We start from the raw sequence: 27986 nt of genomic DNA, 5'->3' as shown, positions 1-27986 counted from the left end.
TTATACTTGATAAGAAGGCAAACGTGAACAGAACTGAACCGCAGCCAAACACGGCGCCACATACAAACGTGTGTATCCTCATTGCCACTTTTAACTGTTCGTTTAGCGACATTCCACACCAGTGGGGGACGCAGATTCAAATTCTGCGGTCGTGGTAACCACAGGAAGCAGTGGAAGTCACTATGTCTCCCACACCAAAACAAAAATGGCTGTTGTGAAGGAGTAGAAACTTTGACAGATGGAAGTCGATAATTTTGAAGACGCCTTAGTTTATTTCGAGCTGCAGAGAAAGAAAAGAAGACAGGGGACGAGGAACATGCTGTGTTCGTCTGCTCAGTCAGACAAGGTGACGGGACATATAGCATGCTCCACCCAAGTTATACTGTAGATCAATTGCATGCAATCTGTGGAGTTTCATTTTTATCCACAAATGTGCCTTTTTAAGTCGATTACTTTGTACAAACGAGCCAAAGTTTGTTTCCGTAGCATGTATACTGCCGCCTTCAGTTGGATACTGTGAGTAATCATTAACAAGATAAGCCTGGATTTTCAAAATTATAAATTTGATTTGCAATTCTACATTTTGGGGGTTTTCTTTTAATAATTCCAGCTTGAGATAAAGTACCTAGCTTAAAAAAAAAAAGTAAATGTCAAATTCATAGTTCAAATATGTGACTACTGAGTTAGGTAAACTGATATGGGACAGTTGGATTCTAAAGACCTCCACTTCCACTAGAGGAATGAAAATCTTGGAATGCCTCTGCCATTTGCAATGCCACTGAAAACTGAAAAAAAAAACGAAAAATGTACTTATTCATTTTCTTTTCAATCACATAAATCAGTGCTAACCTTTTTTTTTTGGATGTATAAGTAGAAAAAAAAACAGTTTGGAGCTGGTTGTCGGTCAAAGCTGGGTCTTTAAAAAAAGCTCATTACTTCCTAGCCTGAGGCCTTTTTCACTCGCCTGAAATATCTCCATGTTGCTTCTTTTGTTTTTGCATCTGTATTTTCAATTTTCTGAAGTGCGTTGCCGTGGTGAATTCTGTAATGTTGCAGTGGTTCGTTCGAAATAGAACAGCAATCCCCCAGCAGGTGATACCCCAAACCTAATCAATTATTGAAGGGTGTGTCCTAAAGAAAACCTCACGACCGTTGCATCTGACGAATGAAAAGGAAATCGAGAGAAATGGAGGGACACTGCATGTGTGTCCTACTTGTTTATGGAGACCAGACTTGCATCCTTTTCTTTTCTTTTCTTTAATTTATTTATGTGCTCCCCCCCTCCTCCTCCACACACATTTTTGACACTTGTTTTATATGCATGAGACAATATGAAAGATGCATTTGCTCCTTTTTTATTTAATGTGCAGAGGCGATGTTGCTAATCTTTTGATTGTGGGCCGTCTCGGTCAGGTCAATTGCGGATGTGTTTCACTGTGATTCTCACCCCCTCAGGCTGCTTAGAAGTCCGGCTCTTTTCAACTTTCCTCACTCTCTCAAAGCGGAGAACATACAGAAGCCAGCCGGTTTGATTAATAAATGATAATGGCTCTCCAAAGACAAAGACCCAGTGGACTCCCTCAGTGGGACTGACATGAAGACGATGTAAACCCTACCACAGCTCCTCTCTCTCTCTCTCTCTCTTAGTCTTGAAATATTAATGCCTATTTTGCTGGGTGTTTAGGAGCAAGTGATCCATGGTGGTTGATTGCAATCAACGTCAGATTGTGCTCTCTCCACTCCAGCCCACTTCAGAATTCAGAGTTACTGATAACCGCAAAGGTGTAACGCTCAAAATCTATAACATGCCCGCTGTTCAAAGAAGCGGTTTGCAGACAACAGGTTTTTGGATAGTTTAGGGTGCGAAAATCAAAGTGAAAATCATGAGCATTGCTGTAACAGGAAGTGCTAATATCAGACAAATGTGGGTAGACTTTATTTTAAAGTAGGTCTCTTTTCAACAGGAATCTCTCACTTAGCTATGCCACAAACTCAAGGCCTTTTCTATTTTTTTTTATTGCAGTTTGCAATTTTGCTTTAAGAGTAGACGTGTATGCGCTGAGCTGACAATTGCCAATGTGAGGTTCCTCTCTGTGGACATTCAGTGAACCACAGAGAAAAATACATCTGCAAGACTTCAGATGGCATTTCTGCCCAAAATAAGTTTTCAGTTGCTTCACTTCCCTCAGAAATAGAACATAGTCCCATCCGTGTGGTCGTCTGGGTTCGGAAGAGGTTCGAGAGAGTTCTCAAACACCACTCACAAACAAGTGCCTTTTGAGAAGATCTAGAATCGAGATGAAGATCTCCAATTGACAATCAACAATTTCATTTCAAATACGAGGCCCGCACTCAATTTATAGATTTTTGATGGTACGGCGCAGTACATCTGGATGAAGCCGTTGCCGTGGGGACGCCGCGGTTTAAAAACAAGTTGCCGGATCGCGCTTTTCCGGCGAGCTGCACTTTCGCCCTCTGCTCTCTCGCTGTGAAGTTTTGCGAGTCTGCGCGGCTGCGGGTTCGCCTTCCCTCTCCATTCCCACAGACGCGGAGCCGTTTCTGAGCGGAACTCCTCGCTCGCTAATTAGGCACGGAGCATTAGCGCGGACGGCGGAGACAGGTGCGGCCGGCCTGCCGAGGTCACGGTGTTCGAGCCGGCGCTCGAGCCGTTTAAAATAACAGACCGGAGAATAACAAGACGCAAGACATGCTCACTTCGTTTCCCATCTGCTGTTACGTAACCCCCTGCCAGCGTTCTGCACGGCGAGGAAGAAAAAGAGGAACACGGGAGCGGGAATCGGAGCAGGAAGTTGAAAACGTGTCTGTTCATTTATGAGATAAGCCTGTCCTGCGGCATCCTGAGATACAACCTCATTTTTATTTTTTTTAATTAAGTGATTGACTGGGATGCAAATGCCAGACTATGTAAACGAATATAAAGACTAAGTTATTTTTTCTTTGAATTCTTGTCTAAATACATGAACATACACACATTGGATACATTCACCTTCTTATAAAAATGATATGCAAATGAACTGATTTGGATGTGTTGTACAGTATAGAGTATAGAACACATTTTTTTACATTACATTTATTTACTAGATACTTTTATCTAGTAAATGTAAGTGACATACGTTTTTAGTGCTTTTCAAGATGAAATAGAATATAAAACTAAAATTAAATCCAAAAATGGGCTGCGTACAGGTTACCAGCAGCACTTAAAAAGCACTGGTCTAATCTAGAGTTATATTTATGATATTTTTCATTACATATTTATTGGAACTGTTACTTCAGTTTGACTATATCTTAGGCCTAGTTGTTAATTATTTTCAGATATGAATTAGATAGTTGCATAATGTCTTCGCCATAGAGAAATATAGGCAACAAAGAACCTTTCAAATATGTATATGTGTCATAAATGTAATGGCTCAAACTTAACGTACACTGGAAATTCACGTGTGTGGTGGAAACCAGTGGAGTAATGGTGACCAGCCCATGTTTCAGGCAACATGAAATGGCCCCTTCTTTATTCTGGTGACCTTTGACCTGAACAAGACCGGGAGAATACCAGCAGGACGGGAAATATCAGGCTTCAGGGCGCATATAGCAACCCAACCATCTGATGATTGACAGCTTTTCCTGACAGCCTTCTCATATCCCTGTAACTGCTTTGAACTCAAATTCATTCCAGGAAGATGGCTTAAGTTCCGTGTGTCTGTGCAGTGTGTGTGCATGTGTGTGGAGCACAGACAAGCAGGAAACTCTGTGAGGTTTCAATGCAGAGCTGAGTTTCTTTCCAATGCCAGGATTCACTGTGTCAACACAGCAGGTCATCGACCCGCAGACAACGCACCGCGCTTGGCCGGAACTTCCAGTTCTGCTCGGAAAACGGGAAAAAGAAGGAGATGAATCTTTCACCTCCTCCTCGAACATGTGGTCCAGATCCCAGCTCAGGGCAGAGGTGGGATTCTCTGCACTCGCCATTGCCAGAGTATACACACCGACAGATTCCACACGGCACCTCTGGGGCGCTTCGAAACGTGCCCTCAATTCATTCAGCTCACTTGTCGGTTAACAGCAATTCATGATGGTGAAGAAGCTGTTTTGCAATACTCGGGGACTTGGATTAAGGAAATGAAATAGTCAAGACTCTACTTTTTGGTTGGAGAGTGAAGGTCGATGATAATTATTCGCTTTTTTTGGTTAATATTCCCAGAAAGCCATCTGAATGCACCTGCTCACTGCCCATTGGCCAGAGGCTCACAGTGAAAGCCAGCAGTGCTGCAGGCCTGCCAAAATAACCCCTTCGGAGCGTTCCAGAACATTCCACAGCTTTCGTCAGTCACCGCTACACAGCTTCAGCTAAACCTTTTACTCATGTATATGAAATGAACCAAATATTTGCCCTTTTGACAGACTGACTTCTGTGCCCCAAAAACATCTGTAGTATTAAGTATTGTGCCCCCCCTCCCACTTTGAAAACAATGGACTGTAAAACAGGTGTTCAGGGGTCCTGGTGGTCGCGGCACAAAGAAACACCTGCTTCCGAAACCTGAGCTCGGAGTTCCCACATTCTGCCACTCTACTTTTCAATCGCTCCCTGTTCCAGCTCCTCGCATAAATCCTTCATTCTGCTTGTTGCTATTATACAGAGCTCCATAATGTTTGGGACAAACACATTCTTTTCTTGATTTGGCTCTGCACTCCACAATTTTACATTTGTAATCAAGTAACTCACATGTGCATGTTATGTAAATGAAAGTAGTCATGTATAATACTTTGCAGCATATCCTTTGCATGCAATGACTGCTTGAAATCTGTGAACCATAGACATCACCAGGTGCAGAGCATAATCTCTGGTGATGCTCTGCCAGGCCAGTACTAAAGCCATCTTCAGCTCCAGCTTGTTTCAGGGGCTAGTTGCCTTAAGTCTTTTCTTAAGCTTATTAAATGCATGTTCTTTTGGATTCAGCTTGGGAGAATGGCTCGGCCAGTTGAGGATTTTCCAGTTTTTGGCCATATTCCACAGATGAGGGTGCCTTGGATATTTAGCAGTTCCTTTTGGCCTCTGCATTTTGCTCTTGCCATCACTCTGATACAAGTGAATCTTGGTCTCATCTGTCCACAAGTCCTTTTTCCAGAACTTTTTCCAGTTAGCAAACTGTAACTTGGCCATCCTTTTTTTGCATCTAACTAGTGGTATGCATCTTGCAGTGTAGCTTCTGTAGTACTGTCTGCCTCCTGAAGAGTGTTCCTGACCTGTCGGACAGGTGTTTGGGGTTTTTTCTTAATTATGGCAAGACTCTTTTAGTCAGTCATACACTGTAGAGTTCTTCCTTATCCTACCTGGCCCTTTGTGATTACTGAACTCACCAGTGCTCTCTTTTTTTTTGTTAGTGATATTCCAAACTGTTCAATTTGATCAGCCTAAGGTTTATCCTATACCTCTGACTGTTTTTTTCTTTATCTTATTTCTCAGGCTCATAATGGCTTCCTTGACTTTCCTTGGCAAAACTCTGGTCCTTGTGTTGACAAATACAAATAACAGACTCCAAGGGCAATCAAAACCTTAGAAGCAAGACTGGACACTGAAAGCTTGTACCAAGGAAGCAACAGAACACACCTGACTAACTGGAAACATCTGTGAAGCTATTTGTCCCAAACATTATGGTGCTCACTGTATGTGCACATTATGTCTGCTGTGTACATCAAATATTTCCACAATAACACCTGCCTAGCCTTCTTGCAAGCCACTGATCAGTATGGATGTTCCTTTAATATTATACATTTGTTTACATTTTTTTAGCCAAAAAGTGTTATTTAAGAGAGTCTGATTTAACAGAACATCTGCTGAAAAAACAAGCACTCAGAATGCATAGAATGGAAAATTTACAAATACATAAATATCAAATCAAACCTGATGCATGTTTTCAATAAATTTGTTTGATCCCCACTCCAAATAAATTCTATCATATAAAGGCTCACATGACTGCTGGACCTGTCTGCCTGCAGGTGGAGCCGTGGAGTCCTGCTGTAATTAACTGAATGAAGAGCACCTGGGCAACTCCATTCCAGAGGATAAATGTAACCTGTGGCTCTCAGCAGCCCATTTTGTCACTGGCTTTCTATGGTGCATCTGAACTTGCACCATAGGCTTTTCCATGGGCTTTTCCCCTTTTCTTTAGTGATTTGTTTTTTGGTGAGTTTGGTCATAAAAGGCAACTTTCAGAAGACTTTCAGAATTTTGAGAGAGTGGGCTATCTACCTCTTCTGAGATCAGAGAGGTAGTTTTCTAGAGACTCTGCTCTGGTCTGCTCATTGCACACTTTGTGCTTTATTATTTGATTAATACACTTAGCTGTCCTTTTTTGTTACGTTTGTGGTTTTTGTTGTTCAACCTCAGGTTTAGTTAACATTGCTTCTGTAGTTGCGTCTCTGGCTGTTACAATTCAGGTGGACTCTGAAAGGTAATGGATGACATGCTAGATGTAAGTTCTCAGGGTACTGTTGATTGTGACAACTCATTTTTAAACACATTTGAACTCCTGACCTGAAGGAGGTGTGGCGGGTTGGCTTACGGGCACACGGCTGTGCTGTGTAAGGTGTAATGGCACAAAGGGGCCTTCTGGGAGCAGGCAGACTGGCACTCAGCTGTTGGGAGTGCGGCTTTGAAGATTAGGCAAGGAAGTCCTCCCGGGCCAGACAGAAATACAATTCGCATGAGTTCACCATGCTGGGAAAGCGCGCAGCAGCGCAGCGAAAGCAATGGAGGAAAAAGTGTATGGTACGATAAGCGGCCTTCTGACCGAAGCGCATGGCAGGTTGTTTCTGAAAAGGGAATCAGGATGACCTCTGACATGTCGGCCTACTTCCTGTCCCGGTGTCCTGCAGAAAAGCTGACGTTGATGAAACTGAAGCTGTGTTTAGGGTATCGTAACAATGCCCGGCAGTTTCGCATGGAATGCGTCTTTGGTGGCTGACTACTACGTTTTTTTTTTTTTTTGTTTTCTTTTGTTTTTGTCCCCCCCCCCCCCCCCACACACACAGATTCCAAGCATGTTCCAGGATATATATAAAATATACTCCATACTTAAACACTAATGCTTTGAAAAAATGATACCCTTTATTGTGATCAACTTGCCAGATTTCATCTTGCTACATGCTGGAAATCTGAATGAAATATACATTTTAAAATGTATTACAAGTTTCAAATATTTTTTTTTATCATTATTTTTTCTATTTTATTTATAATATCAACTACTCAGTGATCCCTGTCCTATCTCTCACCCCCCAGTTTCCTGTGAGACCTTTGTATCCACAGTGATATTTTCCACAATGCATATGTACAAAAAAAAAGGAAAAGAAAGAAAGGACACAAAGCGCCTCGGAGAGGTGAAGACTGACGGACGGTGCGGTCCGATGCTTCCCAGGTCTGGACCTGGCTTTCACACGGCAGTTTGATGGTGACAGCGCCATCCGCTGAGGATCGGGAAACAATGGGGACGGCCCCACTGCGCATATGAGCGGAAATATCAGCCGGAAAGCCCATTGAATTAATTATTCCTTCCTCGACGTTCTGAAATCCCTGTCACTTTAATGGGAATGGATGTGTTGGATCATGGATGCTGCGTGATTAATCCAAATGAGATGTACTGGGGGGGAGGGAGATGTCTTAAAATGAAGTGATTCAGTACTATTTATACTGGTCACATTATGGCTGATCATACTTTGTTGTTTTACTTGCTTCATCTCTCAGCCTTCACAAACTAAAATGCCTTATGTGATGACAGTGATACAATAACGCAGAACACAGAACTGGGCACAAATTTTACATAGGACAGTAGTAGAAAAATAATAATTTAAAATACAGTATTTTACATACAGTATTAGAATTGGTCATAGAATTGGGAAAAGGGAGAGACAAAAAGGGAAAGATGGAGAGAACAGTGCATTTTTTACGTTTATTAACTGACACCATTATCCAAGAAACCTCAAAGGAGAGATTTATTTATTTTAAATAAAAATTTTGCCTGTGACTCTATCTTCAATGCTGTTCAAAGGAAGAGACACTAGGTGGCAGAACTGCGAGTTTGTTGTCTGTGGATAATTACAGCAATTTCAAACCTGGAGGAGCTGGTGGATTTTAATTGAAATGCGGTAATTTAATGTTCAGTAAGTGTAAGTAATACTACCTCGCTGTTTCATGACACATCATAAGTGTACTTAACTTTTGTGGAATGTAAGTATTCCAGAAAATGAAATGAATACCCATGAAAATGTTTATGCTTCCTCAAATATTTGATATGCAAATGACAGAAATAAAATAAAAAGCCAGTAATTCATGTAATTTAATCATTATTACTTAATCATTATTCATATCTATTTAGTGGCCTTAGAACAGTGAACTTGCATAATAATAAAAATAATAACAATAATAATAATTTTCATAAAAAGGGGTTAGTAGAGTGAATCATACAGCTGACTATGTTGTAGACTTTAATATATTGAAGGAGATTCTGTATGTAACATTGAAGGAGATCCTGATTGTCAAAGTGTACAGTGCAGTGTGTCCATTGCTAGCACTGAAAATGGTAAAAGGCATACTTAAGTCACGTCACTGCGCCACAAGCAAAAGATTACATACGTTAAGATGGTCTTAATCTAGCCCTCCCAGCTTTGACATGAAAGGCGCTCTTGACTGCTTTCTGCTTTCATCGTGGTTTTCGTTTCTTTCCCACACTCAGCCCACACCATTTTGACTTTCTGACCCCAAAGGCTGCATGCCCTTAAATGCAGGCTATCCGTTTCCTCACACATTTTCCACAGAATGACAACTGTTGTGGTTCCTGGGTCAAGGGTGAAACTGTATACTGTCACATCGGATGACATTGGCGCACAATGCTACAATGTCTAGGTCATCAGCAGCTTCACATTTTAGCCTTCTGGCTCTATCTATTGCAATTCATCTTTAATCTAAGTCCTGAATCTGATTATCATGTCATTTGTTATTACAGTCATAATTTTATTTGAGGTAAATATATGACTTAGCCACTATAATATCTTGGTCACTCGTAAAAGTTAATCTGAACTCTAGGGAAAAATATCACATCAAACATGTAGTATAATGGCCAAATAATACAAACAAATGTGTAAACCATTAAGTCTTAAACACAGACTATTGCATTTATGTGCAATGGTTTGTACATGATAGTGGCACTTAATTAGCCCACAGAATGAATATCATTCATTTAATTCAGTTTCATATCCAGTGAAAGTAAGAGTAAATATATTTCTTGTGGTTCCAAAAGCATAATTATTTTACACAATACTTTAAAAATCAGATAAATTTGTTTTTCCACCAGTGAAATTCCTGAGAAAAACTGACAGACATTGCTGAGGGAATTTAAAATCTGTAAATTCAAATCTAGTCTAAAAAAGTAATAATAATCATACAGCATGACATTTTTACATCACATTACATCTTATGAACCGGGCACACAATTAAATAGAAATATAAATCTTCTTAGCCTTGTCTGTCTCATGCGTGGACTTTGCTCCATTGGCTAGCTAGCCAGTGCTTCAAGAGGTACAGATTTTAAATAATACCCCTACAAATGGCTTCTATGTGTTAAAGAATGGTAGATGTTAGTACCAACCACTACGCTATTTGTAATCCCACCATTGACTGACAATGTTGTCAGACCTCAGGAAGTGTTGGTGTGGTTCTTATCGTTCTCTCCTTGTCTGTAGCATTTTGGATTATTCAAGATTATGTTGTAATACCCTCTTAATCCTCACTGCATTAAGATTTCAGTCAAACTCGGTAAAGAACCACTCAATGCCAGAGAAGTCTAAGAGTGTTATGACATCCAAAGGCCAAGGTCTGAATTCCTCCCCCTCCCCCCCCCCCCCGCCCCATTTCATATTTCAGAAAGTAATTCATGGTTGATAAAATGAACAACAGTTTGATTTCCTCCCAGGGTACTTTCTTAGAATATTACTAGATACAAGATCATTGCTTTTTTGTCTGAAAGCAATGCACAGTCACTGTAATAAGGGTGAACATGATACCCTTCCCTCCCTGAAGCAGTGAAATCCTACAGGGAAAGAAGGCAATGGCCTCACAGCACACGCTGACAAACACAATCTGACCAAAAAACTCAACGGCTTCTCTGCTCTAGCTGCTGGCTGCAGTCCATCTGACGCAGCAGCTAAGCTTTGCAAGAGTTTTCGAAATTTTCCTGGAAGTTTTTTTTTTTTTTTTTTTCATAAGATCGGTGCGTGTTTTGGACGAGCTATGCAAACAGCACATGATGCTTTGCAGAATCGCGCTGAGAGTCGTGATTTTCGATTACGTCATTGCAAAAATACAATGTAACCTTTGAGCGACAAATTAAAGCATGCAGGAGAATCAATGGGCAAACATCTAAGTCTGAGTGGAGAAAAGTCCCAAAGGACACACACACACACACACACACACACATTGAGTGATAATTCACTCTCATAAACTGCTTTAAACTCTATCCTAACCCCACATCCCCCAAAATGGCAGATACTAATGAACTTTGTAAATTTAACAATCCTAGGGAATCGACAGATGGAACACCCTTGCATAAGGACACCATGTTTTTTTTGTGGGTAATAGGTTAGAGCTTGCATTTGAGACATTTCAGCTCCTCTCTGTTAAACTGCAGGCCTGGAACAGAGATACAGGACAGCTTCTGCTGCTAAGACCTATTTCTGAGGGAGGGGCAGCTTCTACTTAGTGAGATTGCTGCCATTGGCTTTGTGGCCGCCAGTCACAGTGCAGGTCACTCTAGACAAACTTAAAAATGCTGCAAGCTCAAACTCGATTCTCAGCCTTTATTTCTATCCTGCATTCATTTTCTCCCACATTGAACAAATGTTTTTATTTTTGTCTAATATGGCTAATTTTGTTAAATCTTCATGACTGACCTTTTTTGCCACTTTTCTACATCTTAGATTATATTTTGAAGAGATCTAGCATGCATGACCAGTGGTCAGAATGAAGTAAGAGATTCATTTGGGTCTTTATAAGATGATGTGTTGATAAAAACCAGCAGGAAACTGGTGCAGTTGGGTTGCATTTGTGTGCTATTCTCCATAGAAATGTATGAATACATATGTCATACTGTATAAAGTCAGAGCAATTTATAGACTCATTAAACATTGTGATGAAAAAAAAATGAGACGGATGTCCGCTTATCCCCAAAAATAAGCTGAATCACGTGGTCATATTTTCTTCCAAATCTCACGTTTCTGTTTTGGGCTGAGTTTCCCAGGATTAGAACATACTCTACAGATGCCAACTCCATTGCAAAAGCAATTTTGCTTCCTCAGTTTACAAAACGCACATTCCACATCAAGAAACGCACACAGAACATTACAGAAATACTGTGTCAATAGTCATATACAACAAGCTCCTGCCAGAGCAGATGTCCAGAATGATTCCAGTGTTTTTTAATTTTTTTTTTGTTTCTGAAGTTTGAGCAGCAATGGCTGCTGAAATCCCTTTCAAACAAGAATCTGCACTGACTGCAATTCCCTGGTTGTGTGTTTACTATAGTCTCAGACTATAGTTGGACAAATAAACAGGAAGACCACACTTGGACAGCTTGGACAGACACCACTTTCCAGGACAAAGTGATATGTGGACTGAAAGTGATGCACTTTGGGATGTCTCAAAAAAGATAAAACATGCACGGACACACACCATATAACTGTACAACGCCACACTACAGTAAAGCCCAAAGCCCTATAACATTTCAACATAGTCTATCTGTGTCACCACTGATTATCCCAAAAAATGATGGACTGGGCACAATCAGCCTGCCCTTGCAAATAAGTACAAGTGTCCATTTGCTGCTTCACAACACTCAAAGTTAGTTTTGGTTGTTTGAACTGGCAAAACTAAAGTTGGTGGAGAACATTTGCAATTGCCAGTCAGAGTTTACTGATAAATGTTTTCAACAGAAAACCTCAGATTCCTGACCTGAAAGACGTTCTTCCGGCTCGACTTATCCGGTGACCATTCAACGAGAGCCCCGCAAAGATCGATGCCTTCTGGCTTGCATCCCGGCTTCTGAAGAACAAAGAAAGAGAAAATATTTCCCGTACCCTGCATCAGGCAGAAAAAGAGGCGCTTGCATTGCGCTGTCACAAATATGTAAGGATATAAAGGTAAACTGTGGTGTGACAAATTAGCTGCCTGAAAACGGTGCACAAACAAATGAAGAAGCAGAGCGATAGATGAATTATAATTTGCAGTCATCCTCAACCAGTAAGAAATCAACCCACCAAAAAAGGAAAGGAAGCCTGGTTTTGTTTTATGGTTCACTTTTGGGTTTATATGTCAAAAATGCATTTGAACATGGGTGCAGTCCCTTAATGTGTTTTCCTGGGTGTTAATCTTCATTTAAATCGTTTTTATTTTAATGTTTTAGTCACAGCTGAAGTATCAACAATAGACTGCACAAAAAGCTTTATTTTATTTAATGTATGAATGCTGGTAATTGTTCAACTAAATGAATCTGTTCCATAATTTTTATTCTGAAAAAGCAATCTCGAGACACATCATAGCTAATAACTTGGAAGTGCATGTAAATACAAATAAACGAATAATGTATTTCCTGCAAATAAATGCACAGGAAAGCATGGAATAAAACAAATGAGAATTAAGAGTTTTCAGATTGCATGTTCCCAGTATGATTCTGTGATTTCAGCAAGTAAAGTCAGGCATGCTTTCCACAGGCAATGCTGTGGTATTCCCAAATCCCAGATGACAGGAGATTGTGACAAATGACGTACTTTTTCAAAAGAGTGCATTTTTTTATTATACGAGAAAACAGCAGGAATGTGCTCATGCTGTCAGTATTTCATGGGTGTGTCCAAATCACCAGTTGATATAAGCGCCAATTCACATGAAATCCCCCGGTGAAACCCATAGGAACACACTTGTATGCCGCACTTAACACATCCCCGCAGTGCTCCATGCTGTTGAAAGATGGGCTTTGAATTTAGTGATTTATATTAACTCTTGGATGCACCAGCGTTTCCAAGGGGCCAGGAGAAATATTTAATGTCTAAATAAACTCTGGGGGGAAAAGTGTAAGAAACCCTTCTTTTGCAATATAAACTAGTCTGTGGACACACACACAACCGGTCTGCTGTTTATTATTGGTTATCTTTTCCAAAGAGAATACGAGTATAGTTACCTACAGTATGCTGAGACAAAAGTAAAGGCTGTCCATTTCCTAAAGGTAATAACTGTACAATGATTGCCCATTGCCCAAAAATGTAAATAAATAAGACCATAGATATGAAACATATTTTATCTAAATGTTATATAACACTTTACCTTAACCTTGTAATGCTCTTTGAGGGCATCATACTGACAGTATTGTAGACAGCTCATTTCAGTCCCTGTGCCCTCTATAAGTCAAATGGTCTGCTGATTTTTATTCTGACCTGGATTTTGGCAACCAGTTCTGACCCAAGAAACAAACTGAGCTGGCTAAACCGCTTAATTGTCTGCTTTAAGCTATGGATTGAGAAACCCCTGAATCAGGCTTGGGAACCCATGAATTATGATAAAGCACTGAACATGACCAGTTAGTGAATTCATAAATGAACTTCATGGACAAGCCAAGTCATGAGTGGGTCAAGGAAATGGTGGTAAATGAGCTGTAAACATCAGGGAATACGCAGAAGCGCTCTGTTTTAACTTTTAATCATTATTATTATTTTTTTAAGTTCTATCAGTGAATCAGATTAGATTTGTATGTGTGATGCATCCCTGCTTTTTAAAACTACAATAAATTACCAATCACTAGCCTCTGTGCTATCAGACTGTAAGACCTACTCTAGCTACTTACAACATGGAAAGCTACTTACAATGTGCCTCCTGAAGACCTCTCCCTAAGTGGAAATCAAAAGTGAAAGCCTTTGAAAACGGTTCTGTCCTTCAGTAAACGCTCACCCCAGAGACTGCTGTTTTTTCCAACCAGGCTACATCAGAGACCGGAGGGATTAAAATTGTGAGAATTAAACATCTTCACATGCTGGTAAATATTTTGATTGCTTTTTTATGGGGTGATCTCCAATCCTCTATATCAAAGATAATTATATTTGCCTGTTATGAATGAGAAGACCAAAGAAAGAAACCGTATTAAGTGTTAACATCAACTGAAATATGAGAGAGATGTTTTCATATGCTTCGACATACATGCACAGTGTGTAGTTCTTGTTAGTACCATTCATTTAAGTCTCAAAGAGGTCAATTATATCTGCAGCACATCAATAATAGTTCAGTACATCAATACTGATAATAATAGCAGTGATTTTAACAACATTCAGTTTAAATTACAACACATAAGTGTAATGCCCCATTTGGAACAGTTTACAACAAATATAACATCTGCAGCATTCAGTGGATGAATATGCAGAAAAGTGAATGTCACGTATTGATCTGTAGCTGGTGTCAGAACATTGACATCATCTCATTTTACAAGAGAAGGAAATCAGCTCTGAGGCTAATTAGATCCGTTCACTCTGCCAGTGGGGGGACTGCTGTGCCAGGAATGCAGGCCTAGCGAAATGCCAAAGTTGATTTTACTCATTTTCTGGAAACGGTGGCCGGCCGGCCGGCAGACCTTAACCGCTCTCGGAGCGCGTGAGGGCGTTGACCACAAACCTCAACGCCTCGCTCTCCTGTCGCTTCCCAGAAGCGGCTACTTGAACCGTTCCGGTCCAAAACTCTGCAGGACCAGATCTGTCATTGCAATGCACTGTGTCTGGCTGCTAATGTGTTTATTTTTTTAGCTATTATCGATTAATGTTTCAATTGATTAGTACTAGGTGAGAGTACTATAAGCCCATTTGGGCTTTTTTTTTTTCTCAGCTGCACACTCAATTCAATGCTGTTGTGTCTGTGTGTGTGGATGGTTTCCTTGCGGAAATTAAATTAAAAAAAAACAAAACAAAGAAAAGCAAATATTAACAAATTATTTCTTCTGTTTTATCCCCAAAACTTCTAGTTTTAATATCCATTTAAGATAAGAATCACTTGCACTCCTCTGCTCTTGTCTGCTCATGCTGGACAGAAGGGTGTGTTTGTACTTTGGAGAGTCCAACCCTTGCCTGAGCTAAATCAGAAAAACAAAAACCTTTGTGTTGTGATGGGAGAGAGAACCATAAGGTGGGCGGTGCTACACAGTGCTGTCAATCACATCTATGAACAAATCAAAAGCACTTTCTAATTGCATAGAACTACATTGCATTAATTTAGCAGGTGCTCTTATCTTGAGTGACCATATAATATAAACATGACTGGATCATGGAACCAGAAGATTGCTGGTCCAAATCCCCAGAGGGTTGCTGCTATTGTACCCTCAAGCAAACACCTGCTTTGAGAAGCAATACATGCTCTGTGAGCTATGCTGCCATACAAGCCAGTCAGGATGAGAAAAAAAGTGAGAGACAATATTAAGCTACAGTATTAAAGCCATTCAGAATCATAAAACCAGCTGAACAAAAACTGTACTCTAAAATGAGAGACAGAAAGGAAGAGAGGAAAAGGCAAAAAGGGGATCCCCAGGCTGTAAGCGTGAGCGATTATGACTGAGGCTCTTCCCTCCACTACCTGTCAGGTAGTTATAACAGGAGCTGTCGTAACTGCACCACCTCCTGATGGATGACAGGCGGCAGGAAGGATCACACACACACACACACACACACACACACACACTCCTCTGAGCCTGCTCTGTCATCCTTTCCCTGCTGTTGTTACAAGGTGAGCTGTGCTGCCTCCCCGCGAGTTAACATCTGTCTGGCTGCTCCTGGGACTGTCACGCTGAACACCCCCCCCCCCCCCCTTTCCCTCCCCCCACCTCTCACCCTGTCCCCCGGGGACCCTTATGACATTCACTCAGAGTATTTACATGACTGTCTGTTTGCACTGAACTCTGCAGGAGATGAGGAGATGTACCTCTCCTAAATAGCTTGTTTAACACAAGGTACAAGGCTACCCTGTGAAATTACCTTGTGCTACCATGAGGGAGAGAGATAAAGAGACTGCGGGAGAGAGTGAGGAGGCTGGGAGAGAGCACTGATAGTGTGTGTCCTGTATTTTTGTACTGAGGTTTAGTCACTGAGCTGTGAGGTGTGGCTTTCTGTTTACATAAAGGCACACATTAAGATTAAAGTATGAGCCAGACACACACACACACACACGCACAACACACAGGCGCACACACACTCACAGGTAATGAGCAGAGAAATCTGCGAAGGGTTCTGGTAAATAAATCCCATATCTTAATTTCTTTTGTCCCACCAAAGAAACGACTAAATCAAATCCAGCTTGATCATATCAGTCCTGCCGGTATCTCCAGCATGACGATCAGGAGATCCCACCACTCCATCTGTCACACCGTACTAATTCTCTGACTGTTCAGGAATAGGAAATCTATGGATAACACAATTACATTTGTCATATATCTGACAATCTGATATCTTAGAGGCGACTGATAGAAATCACACAAATTGAGATCAAGTCAGAATCCAAAAATGTTCGGGAAATGATCCACCTACCAAATTTGTCAAAGCCTCTTGCTTGCTTTCTTTGTAAAACAACAGCTGGTTAACATCAAGGACAACCCATGTGGAGGTCCAGTTCTTCCTATGAAAAAAGGAACGCAAAAATAAATCTAATTTAGAGATAACATATATGACATAAGGCATCAAAATTAAAGATTTTTATTTTTTATAGCAGATCCTACATGAAAGCCAGATAAAACAGTATCTATGAATGTTTATTTAATTCTTAAGAAGGTTTTACGTAGTCACATGTAGAAATACAAGGGTAGGACACTTATGGATGCCATCTAAAAAAAAGGGGTCAATCCTAAATCTTACATTTATGATGTTACAAACTGAACTTTAGAAGGGCATTTTAAAATAAATTCCAGAGTGGGGTTTTGGACACAAAACACACTGAGCAAACACGTGGCCTGGTCTTTATTTCATCACGTCCAGTGCCCTTGGCAGCAAGACACAAGAAGATCTATCTAAGTAGGTCAAAGCAGGAAACTCTGACCTCAACTGCATGCTGATTGGCTGTAATCCTGAATCTGTTTCAATCCTGTTCTGACATCTCTTCCCAGTATTTGGACAAATTATTTCACACATGATTACACTGTTCATTCCTGATCTGAAGTTTGTAATCACCATCTTTAATTTTACATTAAGGCCGATAGCGTTTGACAAACACAATCTCCCCTTTCTCAGTGGAAGGATTACGATGAACAGAAGTTAAGGCCTTCTCGATAACACGAAACTACCCTCTCTGTTAATGAATAAAGCTTTTCAGGGCAGATTATAACATCTTTAACCTCCAAGAAAGATAAGGCAGTCATTACTGTCATGGACACGAAATGCTAATATGAATCGATGATCTTTATTTTTGGGTTGAACATGAAAGGAAGTATACATCTGTTCTTTGAAAAAAAAGCTATTTTAAGCTAAGATCAGGGATTATATGAAATTCAGAGATCTCTCAATGTGTTAACTTCATCCTCCGCAGCATTAACTTTAGTTGAAATTGAAGATAATGTTCAGTGTGGCATGAGCCTATTTATAACAGTGTATGATCCATAGTGTACTCAGTAAGCTCCAAATGATCATAACTATATAACTGTCCCCGTGTTCATTGTGGTATTCCTTATTTTTGCTCCTATCAATTTAGGTTTAATTTTCTAAAAAACTTTAAACACAACTCCTGTATCGGACTGTACTCAAACATTAGCTAAAGATACATGCTCAGCCTTCTCTGCAATAGCCCAAACCATTTAAGAATAATTGAGCAAGCATTTAGAATAATATATCAGGACAATATTTATTTATTTATTTATTGATTTATGTATTCAATAATTTGAAGACCTTTGTCCGAAAATTCAATTTCTGTGAGTGTCCATGATGCATGTTCCAAAACTACTGGCCACATCAATGCTGGACAGTTGTTTTTAGCAATATCTATATGCTGACAATGCTACGTGACTAATAAAATAATGTTAACCAGTTAGAATGAAGGACGGATGTGTAAATAAAAAAAGTCAACTATACAAGCTGACTTTTTGTGATACCGCAGTATTTTCCATCATTTGCTCGTATTTCTAAAACAGAAGGAAGCATTTAATTTTCAGCGACCATGGGAATGTGGGCCATGTTATGTTTGTTCAGATCTGTTCCATCATTTTCTGGGTTTCCATCCCCATCCTCCCTCCAGGCTTCTAATGACCACCGAGCTTGGAGCGTACCTCAGTTTCTTGCCTCCGTCTGCTATCTTGGCTTTGTTCAGATATTCACCTTTGAGGATGGTCTGAAGTTAGGAGAAAAAAGAAACATGTATGCAAAATTGTTACATTTACAATACAGAATTTTGTTCCATAAACCAACATGTGCAATAATTACATAATATCCTAAATGAGGATTATACCCATGTTCAATTTTGCAGTTTGTTGTCCTTCATTCTTACTGTAGGTTAATACAATACAGCAACCCATACCTTTTTGCAGACTACTATTCTCGAACATAGAATAGAATTATTAAAATAAAATTAGCTATAAAGATATGCTGAGTTATGAGTATAAATGGCCCAATGTCTGACCTGCATAAAATGTAATTATCAATGTCATCAATGCGATGACATGCTTAATACATCGAGGACAACAGCGAGGGTAATGTCCTGCATAGAGGGTAAATCTAGAACACAAATTCACATCTAGAATTCCTTGCTGGCATGGCATTTTTAAGGAATTTCTTTTTTTAAATATGAAACTTGCTGTTTTACCTCTTTTCCCAGATGTTGGCATATTACACAACTTTAGTACCTTCCACGCATGAGGAAAATTGCATTTGAAGCGCATTTGTAATGAATGAATGGAATTCAACTGGCGCAAGACAATAAACATTATTTATGTAAAGATTTCAAAATAAAATAAATGGGCTTTGCCTTCTGTAGCCAAGGACAATACAAGGCCTTAGGTAGAGATGAGAAACAGTTGAAATGAGAAACTGGCCAGGAATGGGGGTGCAAACAAGGCAAAGAGTGATTCCCTGCAGACCCCCCCCCCCCCCCCAAAGGAGAGGCATAAATGAGGTAGAGCCAGGTTAAACGCTCAAGAAAGCCAACGGCTGCCCTCAGCAGAGTTCCTGTCAGATTCCACCATGTGCCATCTGACAAAACAACTGTCCAAAAGGAAATGTTTTTAAAGCAGAGGGTCAAAAAAAAAACAACTCCTACAAGTGAGAGCCCTTCAGAAAATAGAGGGGAAAAAAAGTTGTGAAAAAGAAAGAAGAATGCAGTTGTACCGGACCTGACCCACAAAGGATAAACACTGACTTTTCTCTCAACAGTGTCTGAAATCCAAGCATAAACGACCTAGCCCCTAAAAGCTCCGAAATTCCGCAATTTAACTCCGCGAGTTAAAAAGTGCCAAAACTATAACTGAAATCCGGACAATAAGTTATGCTAAACAATCATTATTAATGATGGGACGCTGCATCACTGAATAAACAGGAGAACTCTTTGTTTTGAATACGTGTACGAAATTAAAACAGAGAGAGCAATGTAATAAAAAAATTTAACAAATAAAGAACAGCTGACCTGCCAAGGTTTTGAATTAAGATGTTTGTAGATCCAACTAAACGAATAGAACGCTGTCTTGCACAAAGACCATATATAATGATAATTTTTAAAAGCATAATCATTATAAGCCTAGATAGAGCGTTTGGTTTGTCTGTGGTCTGCGTATTGCAAGCACATGAAACAAACACAACTGCAGGAGATAGATGATACCACAAGTAGAGGGTTACAAAACTGAAGAAGCTTTTTAAGAACAATTAACTTGCTCATTTATTCTTGCATCACTTTAAAAAGTTCCTATACTGAAATTATTCAGAGGATAATTTTCTGAATAAAAGGCTTCCCCGTATCAAATCATTTCATTTGTAATTTTTATTATGTCTTTAATAAAAATGACAAAGCCTGCCTTGAAGGATAGGCACACATCTAGTAAGCTGTCCCCACATACCTGCTCATTGTTGCAACCCATCGCTTTACCCAGTAGCCTGTTTTCTCTTGTTTGCAGTACAAATTAATGAGCTTATAAAAGGGGTTCAACAGAGAGGTATCAAACAATACCAACCCAGATTTTTTTTTTCTTTTTCTGGAGATTATTTAAACATGAGCATGTTATCACTTATGTTGAAGGTTTTCATATGAGGCCCACATTTGAATTGATTGTTGGTGGATGCTTGGTTATAAGTCAACCCCATTAACATGGAGCCCGGAAGACATAGCCTGGTTTTAAATACACACCATAGCCTGGCACTATGATCAGTTCCGTTACCCCAATTGCTGCACTGTGTGGCATTAGTGGAGTCAATGGGCATACTTGAAATACTTATTTTGCTATTCATTTTGAACCACAGCCCTGTCTTATCATACAGACAATGAACTTCTGCAGAATACTCTTGTGGCTCTGGAAGTCAATTAAACATGATGAAGAATTATGTATTTATATGAATGGTTGAGTGATGAATGGTTTTGTGTGAGGCATGGAAGGGCAGTTTTGTTGGTCTCTCTCTCTCTCTCTCTCTATCTATCTGTCTACCTCTCTCTCACACACACACTCATATGCATATTTTTAGACTTTTGATTTGGCATGTTGCCTGATAATTCATCCTATTTCCTGTTTTTCTTTCAAGTGCCTTTATGAAAACTGAATTTAATTAAATCAATGATTATTGAACTGTCTAAGGTTTCATTGGACATTCATTGGACATAAAAGCAGTGAACCACCTTTGCCCAAAATCAGTACTCTTACAGCAGTATAAGAGGAGTGGCCAATGACATTTCTCAGGCAAGGACAACAGAGAGGTCATAATGTTCCGTTATTGTGATGTAATGCTTCCTACTTCCTGTCCCCCACAGCAGACAGATGGCGGTACTCACAGGATGGTCCGTTGTGCTGATGTCACTCACGTTATGCTGAGATTGATTCCTCCGATGGCGCGTTATCTGCATCAAGGCAGAGAGGAAGATGTAGTTGCATTTCCTCATTTAATCAAATCTCAGACTGCAGATGGAAAATGTTTCAGGAAATTATGTGAATATCAAAGCAAACTGGTGCTGAAGAACTGCACGACCAAACTTGCGTTTCACAAGCGCTTGATCTGGGCTTGCACCTGCTGCAGCTTGCGTGAGAGAAATTTGTGTGCTTCCTTCCTGCTTTCTGCCTCGCACTCCCTCCACACATGTAAATTCACGTTTTCTGTTTCCTACTGCAATGTTGAAAGTGGCTGTTTGACACATCAACTTAACAATGTGAGTCATGGACTCTCAGTTTGATCGAAATGTACCTGCTATTTCCTGTTTGCCTCATATAAACTCCCAAAATAAATTTCTTTTCTCCCTGCCTGTACCAGCAAAACCAAAGGTCACAAAGGTTAGGGAACTCAGAGACTGTTGGTTTGATTCCCAAATGGGGCCTTGTCCTGATGTTTTGGTTGATTTCTTTTTGAAAGCCATAATGAGTATCTCAGGTGAGGATGTTTAGAAAAATACAAATCTGATTAAATCTAATCTAATACAAATAAAAATAAAACAAATAAAATAAAATAAATATATAAAATTTAAAAAAACTTCAGATATATTAGGAATTCTTCAAAGAAATTAATATAGGTACTCATCTCCCATTTAAAACTGAATTGTGGATATTGGTATGTTCTTTATCAGCCTGTGCTCTAAAAAAACCAGACAACTGAAAGTATAGCAGTCCTCATTATCCCTTTAAAACTGCAGACATGTATCTGTTGGACGATAATAGATCATGCTTGTTTCTTGTCTCAAGGGAAGGATAGCTTAGCCATAGGGTTCTAGATAGAACTTCAGGTTCATTGCACAGAAGATGCATCAACTGGAATTGCAGCCCAGTGAAATGCACCTCGAGAGCCAGAGGAGATTGTGTTTATTTCAGAACTCTTCAAAGAAAATACATCTGCGGGTTCCTTCTCTCCGATGACTACAAAACATGTTTAACGCAAGGTGACGCGAGGATAATTCTGCACACGGGTAAAACGAGAGCAAGTTCCAAAGAGCTTGAGGTGAAAATGATTTGGAAGCCACCCATGCTTACCTAACCCTCGAATGGGGCAGCCTGAACACCACTCTTGGGGAATAGCTTCCAACCATAAAAAAGATGTACACTGACAAACCCTCATTGCCCCGAGGTGGGGATGCCAAAAACCGCACAGTTTCCTCTGAAAGATCTTTTACCGAAGGTGGCGAGGATTAAGAAGAGAAACCACTGCAGGACACATCTCTGTCACCTACCATTAAGCAGCCCGTATCTCTCTTCTAAGCGATACTTTTCCCGAAAATAGGTCAAGGGGAAGAAACAGGCTTTGCAGTTGAGGCTCTGAGTTGGTCTACTTCTCTTTGCAGTGTATGTTTGTGAGGGAGACAAGTTCCTGCGGTCACTTATGCAATTAAGCCCCCCCCATGCTATGTGACATGTGACAGAATAGGAGGGTTTCCCCAGAAACGGACAACCAAGCAATGTGCCCTGGGGGGGTGGGTGAGTCTATACTCAGAACCACACTGGTTGCCTTGCCTACTACCTCTTGACTGTTATTTTAGTTCATTTTAAGTGAATTTTACAACCCTTCAGTTCCTGACTATGGAACAGCAAGACTTTCATAGTGTATTAATACAGTACAGACTAAATACCTTGGCATTTTAATACACATACAATACAGAAGACTTGCATTTGTTTGCGTACAGCAGATAATGAATCGAAGAGCATTCTCATGTCAGGATATATGTGGTGTGGATATACAATACTGTGAGGTTTTGTTTTTAGCAACTGAAAACATAGAATAATAAAACCTGCACAAACTATGCAAGAAGTGTCACCCTGTGACTCAGTGTCTTGACCTCATGTGCTTTGGAGAAGAGCTTGTGTTTGTGTGTGCTCTCTTAAAATGACAGAGGGCTACAGGAATGTGCATAAGCCCAACTGAGCATTCAGAATTGAGGGTAAAAAGAATGTGTGTGTGTGTGTGTATGTGTGTAAGTGTGTATTTATTTATTTATTTATTTATTGTAAGCAGAAACTGTTACATTTTTACACTGTTTATTTATACATCTAGATAGTTGCATTTCTAAGTACTGGGCTGGTGAATATTACAGCTTTTTTATACCAAAAATGTATTACACTTTTTGTCAGTTATAATGACAATTTTCAGTTGTTTCAATACACAGATTTCTGGCAGCTAATATTTCTGCATACTACCAGACTCATTCTCAGAAAATATTCTCGGAAAATTATTGATGTGATTAGCTCACCATAAAAGTTTGGTGAGTGCTCTATGTAAAATATTTATATAAGACAGTGATAAAGAGGACAGAAAGAAGATACATATCACTCCATAAAACCAAGAGTGATATAAAACCAAGAGTGAAATAAAACATTTAAAAAGACAAACCCATGCAGCAGAAAGTGTTGTATATTATTTTACTTTAATACCTAATTCCTTTCACACACGTTCAGTCTCAGCTTGTCTGTTGGATTTCCTTTACCATTTCATTACTGTAAGTGTGGATGATTTGCTTCTTAAGTGAACAGAAATAGCCTGAAAATCTGTTACATATGAAATGGTTTTAACTTGAAATGAGATTTTTGGCTTCCAGGGGTACTTTCATACCAGGTACCCCCAGGGCAAAGTCTTTGTCCTAAGCTGATTCAATATGGTTTAATGCAAAATTCCAACATTATGTATAATAATGCCATGTAAAGGAAATATATTAACTTGCATCATGAATATTCAAAATGATTCATAAATGCAGTCTAATCATATGCAGGCTGCCTCTGAACAACCTCTGTGCCTCTGTGGAAAAAAAGCATATTGTATACAGAATCAGTACTGTTTTAGGCAAGCTATCCAAAAACTTGGAATAAACACTCAGCACAAATGTTCAATAAATCTAAACCCTTTTCAAGGCAATTGCAAATACCTGTCAGTAAGGAATGGTTACACAGTGCTGACTGAATTGAATTTGTGTGTTATCTATACCGTTTGTTTCACCTCACAATGCTTATTTGCTCTAGTCCTTTTAAGGCACTGCTTTTCGCTGAATTAACGCACCCTGCGGTCGGCACAGGACGGCACATAATTGCTTGCAGTGTTGCCTGTATGATGGGGTAAGGTCAGCGGCAGCTTTCAAACAGCTTCCTCGCGACATAACGAGACATACAATTAGCCCACCGAGCCCACGACCAATGGTCCCCAGCTAAGGCATCTAATGTACTTATGTCTTCTCCTGTAGCAGATGTTCACCTGTTATCCCTGTCTCCGGACCCCACTGCTCCTAGGCATGGAGAGTTTGGCTTGGGGGACTTTGAGTGATTCCTGGTCCTTTTCCCTCCCTCTGCTGTAGCTGAAGCCCTTTAGTGAGTGTTTGCCTAGCTGGTGAAATCTTATGTGCAGGGAGGGGGATGGGGGGGGGGTGGATTTAGTCTCAGTGCTAGGGCACTCGGCCTCACTGTGACACTGGGTACGGAACTAAAATATTTGGACAGAAATATCATATTCCAGTTACTGTAATAATAATAATAATAATAATAATAATAAATAACAACTTTACAAAAGATTTTTCTTGAATTGTGTCAAAAGCCAGACTCATCAGAGAGAGTACACAAATTCACAAATTATAATTTATCACTCAGCATGCGAGAAGTTTATAAAAGCATTTCAGTGCTCTTTCTACATGCAAAACAAGGTTTTAATGGGACCTTTCAGAATTCCAATATGATAAGCAAACAAAAATACATGTCAGACTTTCAGATTTGCTAGCTGGTATTTAAGCGTCAACTTGACTGAACTTTATGGAGAATGACTGGCTGGATTTCTTTCCTAGACAATATTACTATTTTCACAAAAATATAATTTACACAAATATTCATATGATTTAAATTACAACTCCTCAAGTGACTTAGACCTTTTTTTTTAAATTTAGTTTACAGTAGTTCTAAATTACATATGGAAAACGTACTGTTTGCAATTATGTATTGTCTTCTGGAGAAACAAATTAAATCCAGTATCTTATATTTAAAGCAAACAAAATAAATTAAACTTTCAAGGAATAAAATTTGCCAAAATGTATATAAAATTAATAAAATACTAATATCCTTCAATGCACACTAACTAAAAGTTTTTTAGCGATAGGATGGGCCAAACAAAAAAAAAAATGCAGGTAGGATATGTTCATATACATGTTAAAGGTATGTGCTATGGAAGAACCATTGCTGAGGACATGGAAATAGTACAGTGGTATAGTTAGTCCAACTTTGTAGAGGGAATATGTTTTCATATTTCCCTTTACGACAGTGCTGCCCTGCCCTCTACTGTCCCTCACAGAGCACTGCATCTAACGGAGGAACACGGCGCTGTGACTAAAACGCAGGGCTCCTGCCATCTCTCGCTTCACAGATGGGTTCAAGGTCAGTTCCCGGCTATTTCCAGCTCGTCTTCGCTTTGTTCGGTGTCACAAAATGACAAGGTAACGCGAGCCGGGGTCAGCTGCAACACAGGGGCACTCGCACGCATCGGGAAGGTGGAAATCAATCCTGGCTGACAGTGTCTTTAGGATACGAAGGTCTTACTGTCAGCCCCATCCCCCCCCCCCCCAGTCCCCAGTCCCCAGCTTGCATATACACCCCTCCTGACCACCGCAAATCAAAAACAAGAAAGAGCTGTCAGTCCACATTAGCAGAATCATTTTCACTCCTGGCAAGGTAAATAAACCTTTCAAGAGGGCACTCGGTCTGATGTTTTATGGAAGCCGTCCAACAATGTGCCCCACAGTTGTCATTTCTATTTTAGTTTTTCAGGCGTGATACAAGGATTTATCCAATTTACAACCATTCAGGATATTTTCTCCCTTCTCACTATCTTACTCAACATTGCTTACCACTTTTCACCTACAAATGCAAATGCTAGTTTTTTTAAATTTATTTATTTATTTATTTTGTACTTGAAAAACAATTTGGGTAGTGATTTCTGAACTTAACACATACATTTAATTGTGAATTGTGAGTTATGGATAATGGTTAATTGAAGCTGTTATTTTTTCAAAGAAATAATTGTTTTCTGTTTAATGCAAAACCACACCACAGCTTTGTCAGCCAGTAATGTTATGTTAATTTGCATTAAGCTTAGTCATATGTATCTTATATGTATCTTATCTCTAAATATGTTTTATATATGATAGATCAGGTCGCTGTTAATATTTTTTATTGTTAAAATTTGAATAAATGCTATTTATTACATACCATATTGTGTTGCTTTTTTTGTTGGCCAAACTACGGTCAATTTTCATTTCAGTGAAAATTCAGCAATGCAACATTATCTGTTTTCTTATTAGCTGCAACTATACAGTATGCATGCCCCTATTCAATGTAGCATTCAACCAACATGCATATAGCTGGACATGTTCAGTTCAGGTTAAACGTGCTGCTAAAGGCACAGCATGGACCATCTCAAACCTACAACCTTCTGGTTTCCCCATTGCTGTTTTACTGCTGTTTATAGTTTTTCTGGGTCTCAGTGAAAAAATGAATTGAGTTCCAAGTTCACACAATCACATTCATTGATCTTGGGAAGAAACCACCCGAAAAGGAACAACAAGAGGAACGATTCTGAAACCAACGCGACCGCATCACTGTGTCATTTCCCTTCTTTTCAAACTGCTGTCTCAGGATTTTAATCGCCTCTATACTTGCGTGACAATGCCTGGACTGGACTAGCAACCCGTTTTTCTCTCGCGCGAGTCATTGAGCAGCCTGGTTAATTACCGCACGAGTCGGCTGTTTTTCTCCCCTCTGGAAACACAGGACCGATGAAGACGGGGGTCTGACAAATGTGGCGTCTGAATAATTAGCCAGGAAGCAACGCATGAAACATTAAAGCGCGCTGTGCGCTGAGGACGACAATCAAAACAATTAATTTGTTGTCAATTATTCATCACTTTGAAAGTCCTGAAACGGCTTGTTAATATGGAAATCAGCCAAGATGCTGGTAACAAGTTAAGAATATCTGATTTAGGCCCAGAATCATTTGAGTGAATTAACTATTCTTCTTTTCAAAAACAGTTATTTATTTTTAAAAAATATAATTATTTATTTTTTTATGGCAACACTAAACATTATTTTTTGCTTCTTTGCGATAATCAATTTATAAACCAGTACGGCCGTTATGAAAAAAGAGACTTAATCAGATTATAATGGATAAAAAAGATATGCGATGTTAAACTGGCATTTGATGGTTATAGTAGCCTATGATTGAAAACAAGGTAAACGGTCACGGAGAAAAACGTATCTGCTCTGCATTATCAAACTTATATTTGCATGCGAGGAATGGAAGCTCACTAGTTCAGGTGAAGACATAAATTGAATCTTACGAAGAAAAAAAATGCTACTAGATCATCAGTGTTGCATTTTAATGACTTTGGTCTCAGAACCGTTGCAAGTTGACGTTTTAAAATGTTTTTTTTTTTTAATTTTTTTTTAAAATATATATAAAATAAGAATTTAAAAAACGACAGAGCCTTCTGTTCGAGCCGCCGTTCCGCTCTCCGCGATTTCGAGGACCACGTGTTTTACAAAAGTCTCCGACGGTATCAGTTTAGCCGCCGCGAGCCACAGCGATCTGGCACACGCAAACGCAAATCAATGTTCACCTCCCGGTGTGTCTCAGGAGGTGCACTGGAACCTCCCCGAAACAAGCTCCCTGCCAGCATCCAACCGCAGCTTATTCGAACTGTGAGATAGTTCAACGTGTATAATTTACTTAATAATAATAATAATAATAATAATAATAATAATAATAATAACATTATTTGAATCCGA

The 27986-nt window shown here is 39.6% G+C and overlaps 1 protein-coding gene across 2 annotated transcripts in view; it reads right to left on the bottom strand.

Annotated features, from left to right (window-relative positions):
• arhgap15 (Rho GTPase activating protein 15) overlaps window positions 1-27986 on the bottom strand; it is a 120018-nt gene that overhangs the window by 84587 nt on the left and 7445 nt on the right. The window contains exons 3-6 of one of the 2 annotated variants that reach the window (XM_064326658.1): window positions 21032-21097; window positions 18333-18394; window positions 16609-16696; window positions 12014-12103 (exon numbers count right to left, since the gene is read on the bottom strand). In XM_064326658.1, the coding sequence (XP_064182728.1) occupies window positions 12014-12103; window positions 16609-16696; window positions 18333-18394; window positions 21032-21097 (306 nt within the window). The remainder of the gene's footprint in view (window positions 1-12013; window positions 12104-16608; window positions 16697-18332; window positions 18395-21031; window positions 21098-27986) is intronic. The other variant, XM_064326659.1, reaches the window with a different exon arrangement.

Source organism: Anguilla rostrata, chromosome 3, assembly GCF_018555375.3.
Source record: "Anguilla rostrata isolate EN2019 chromosome 3, ASM1855537v3, whole genome shotgun sequence".
In the NCBI taxonomy this organism is placed as follows: Eukaryota; Metazoa; Chordata; class Actinopteri; order Anguilliformes; family Anguillidae; genus Anguilla; species Anguilla rostrata.
Note: the sequence above shows the minus strand (reverse complement) of the source record. Positions and strands in the feature narration are given on the sequence as shown.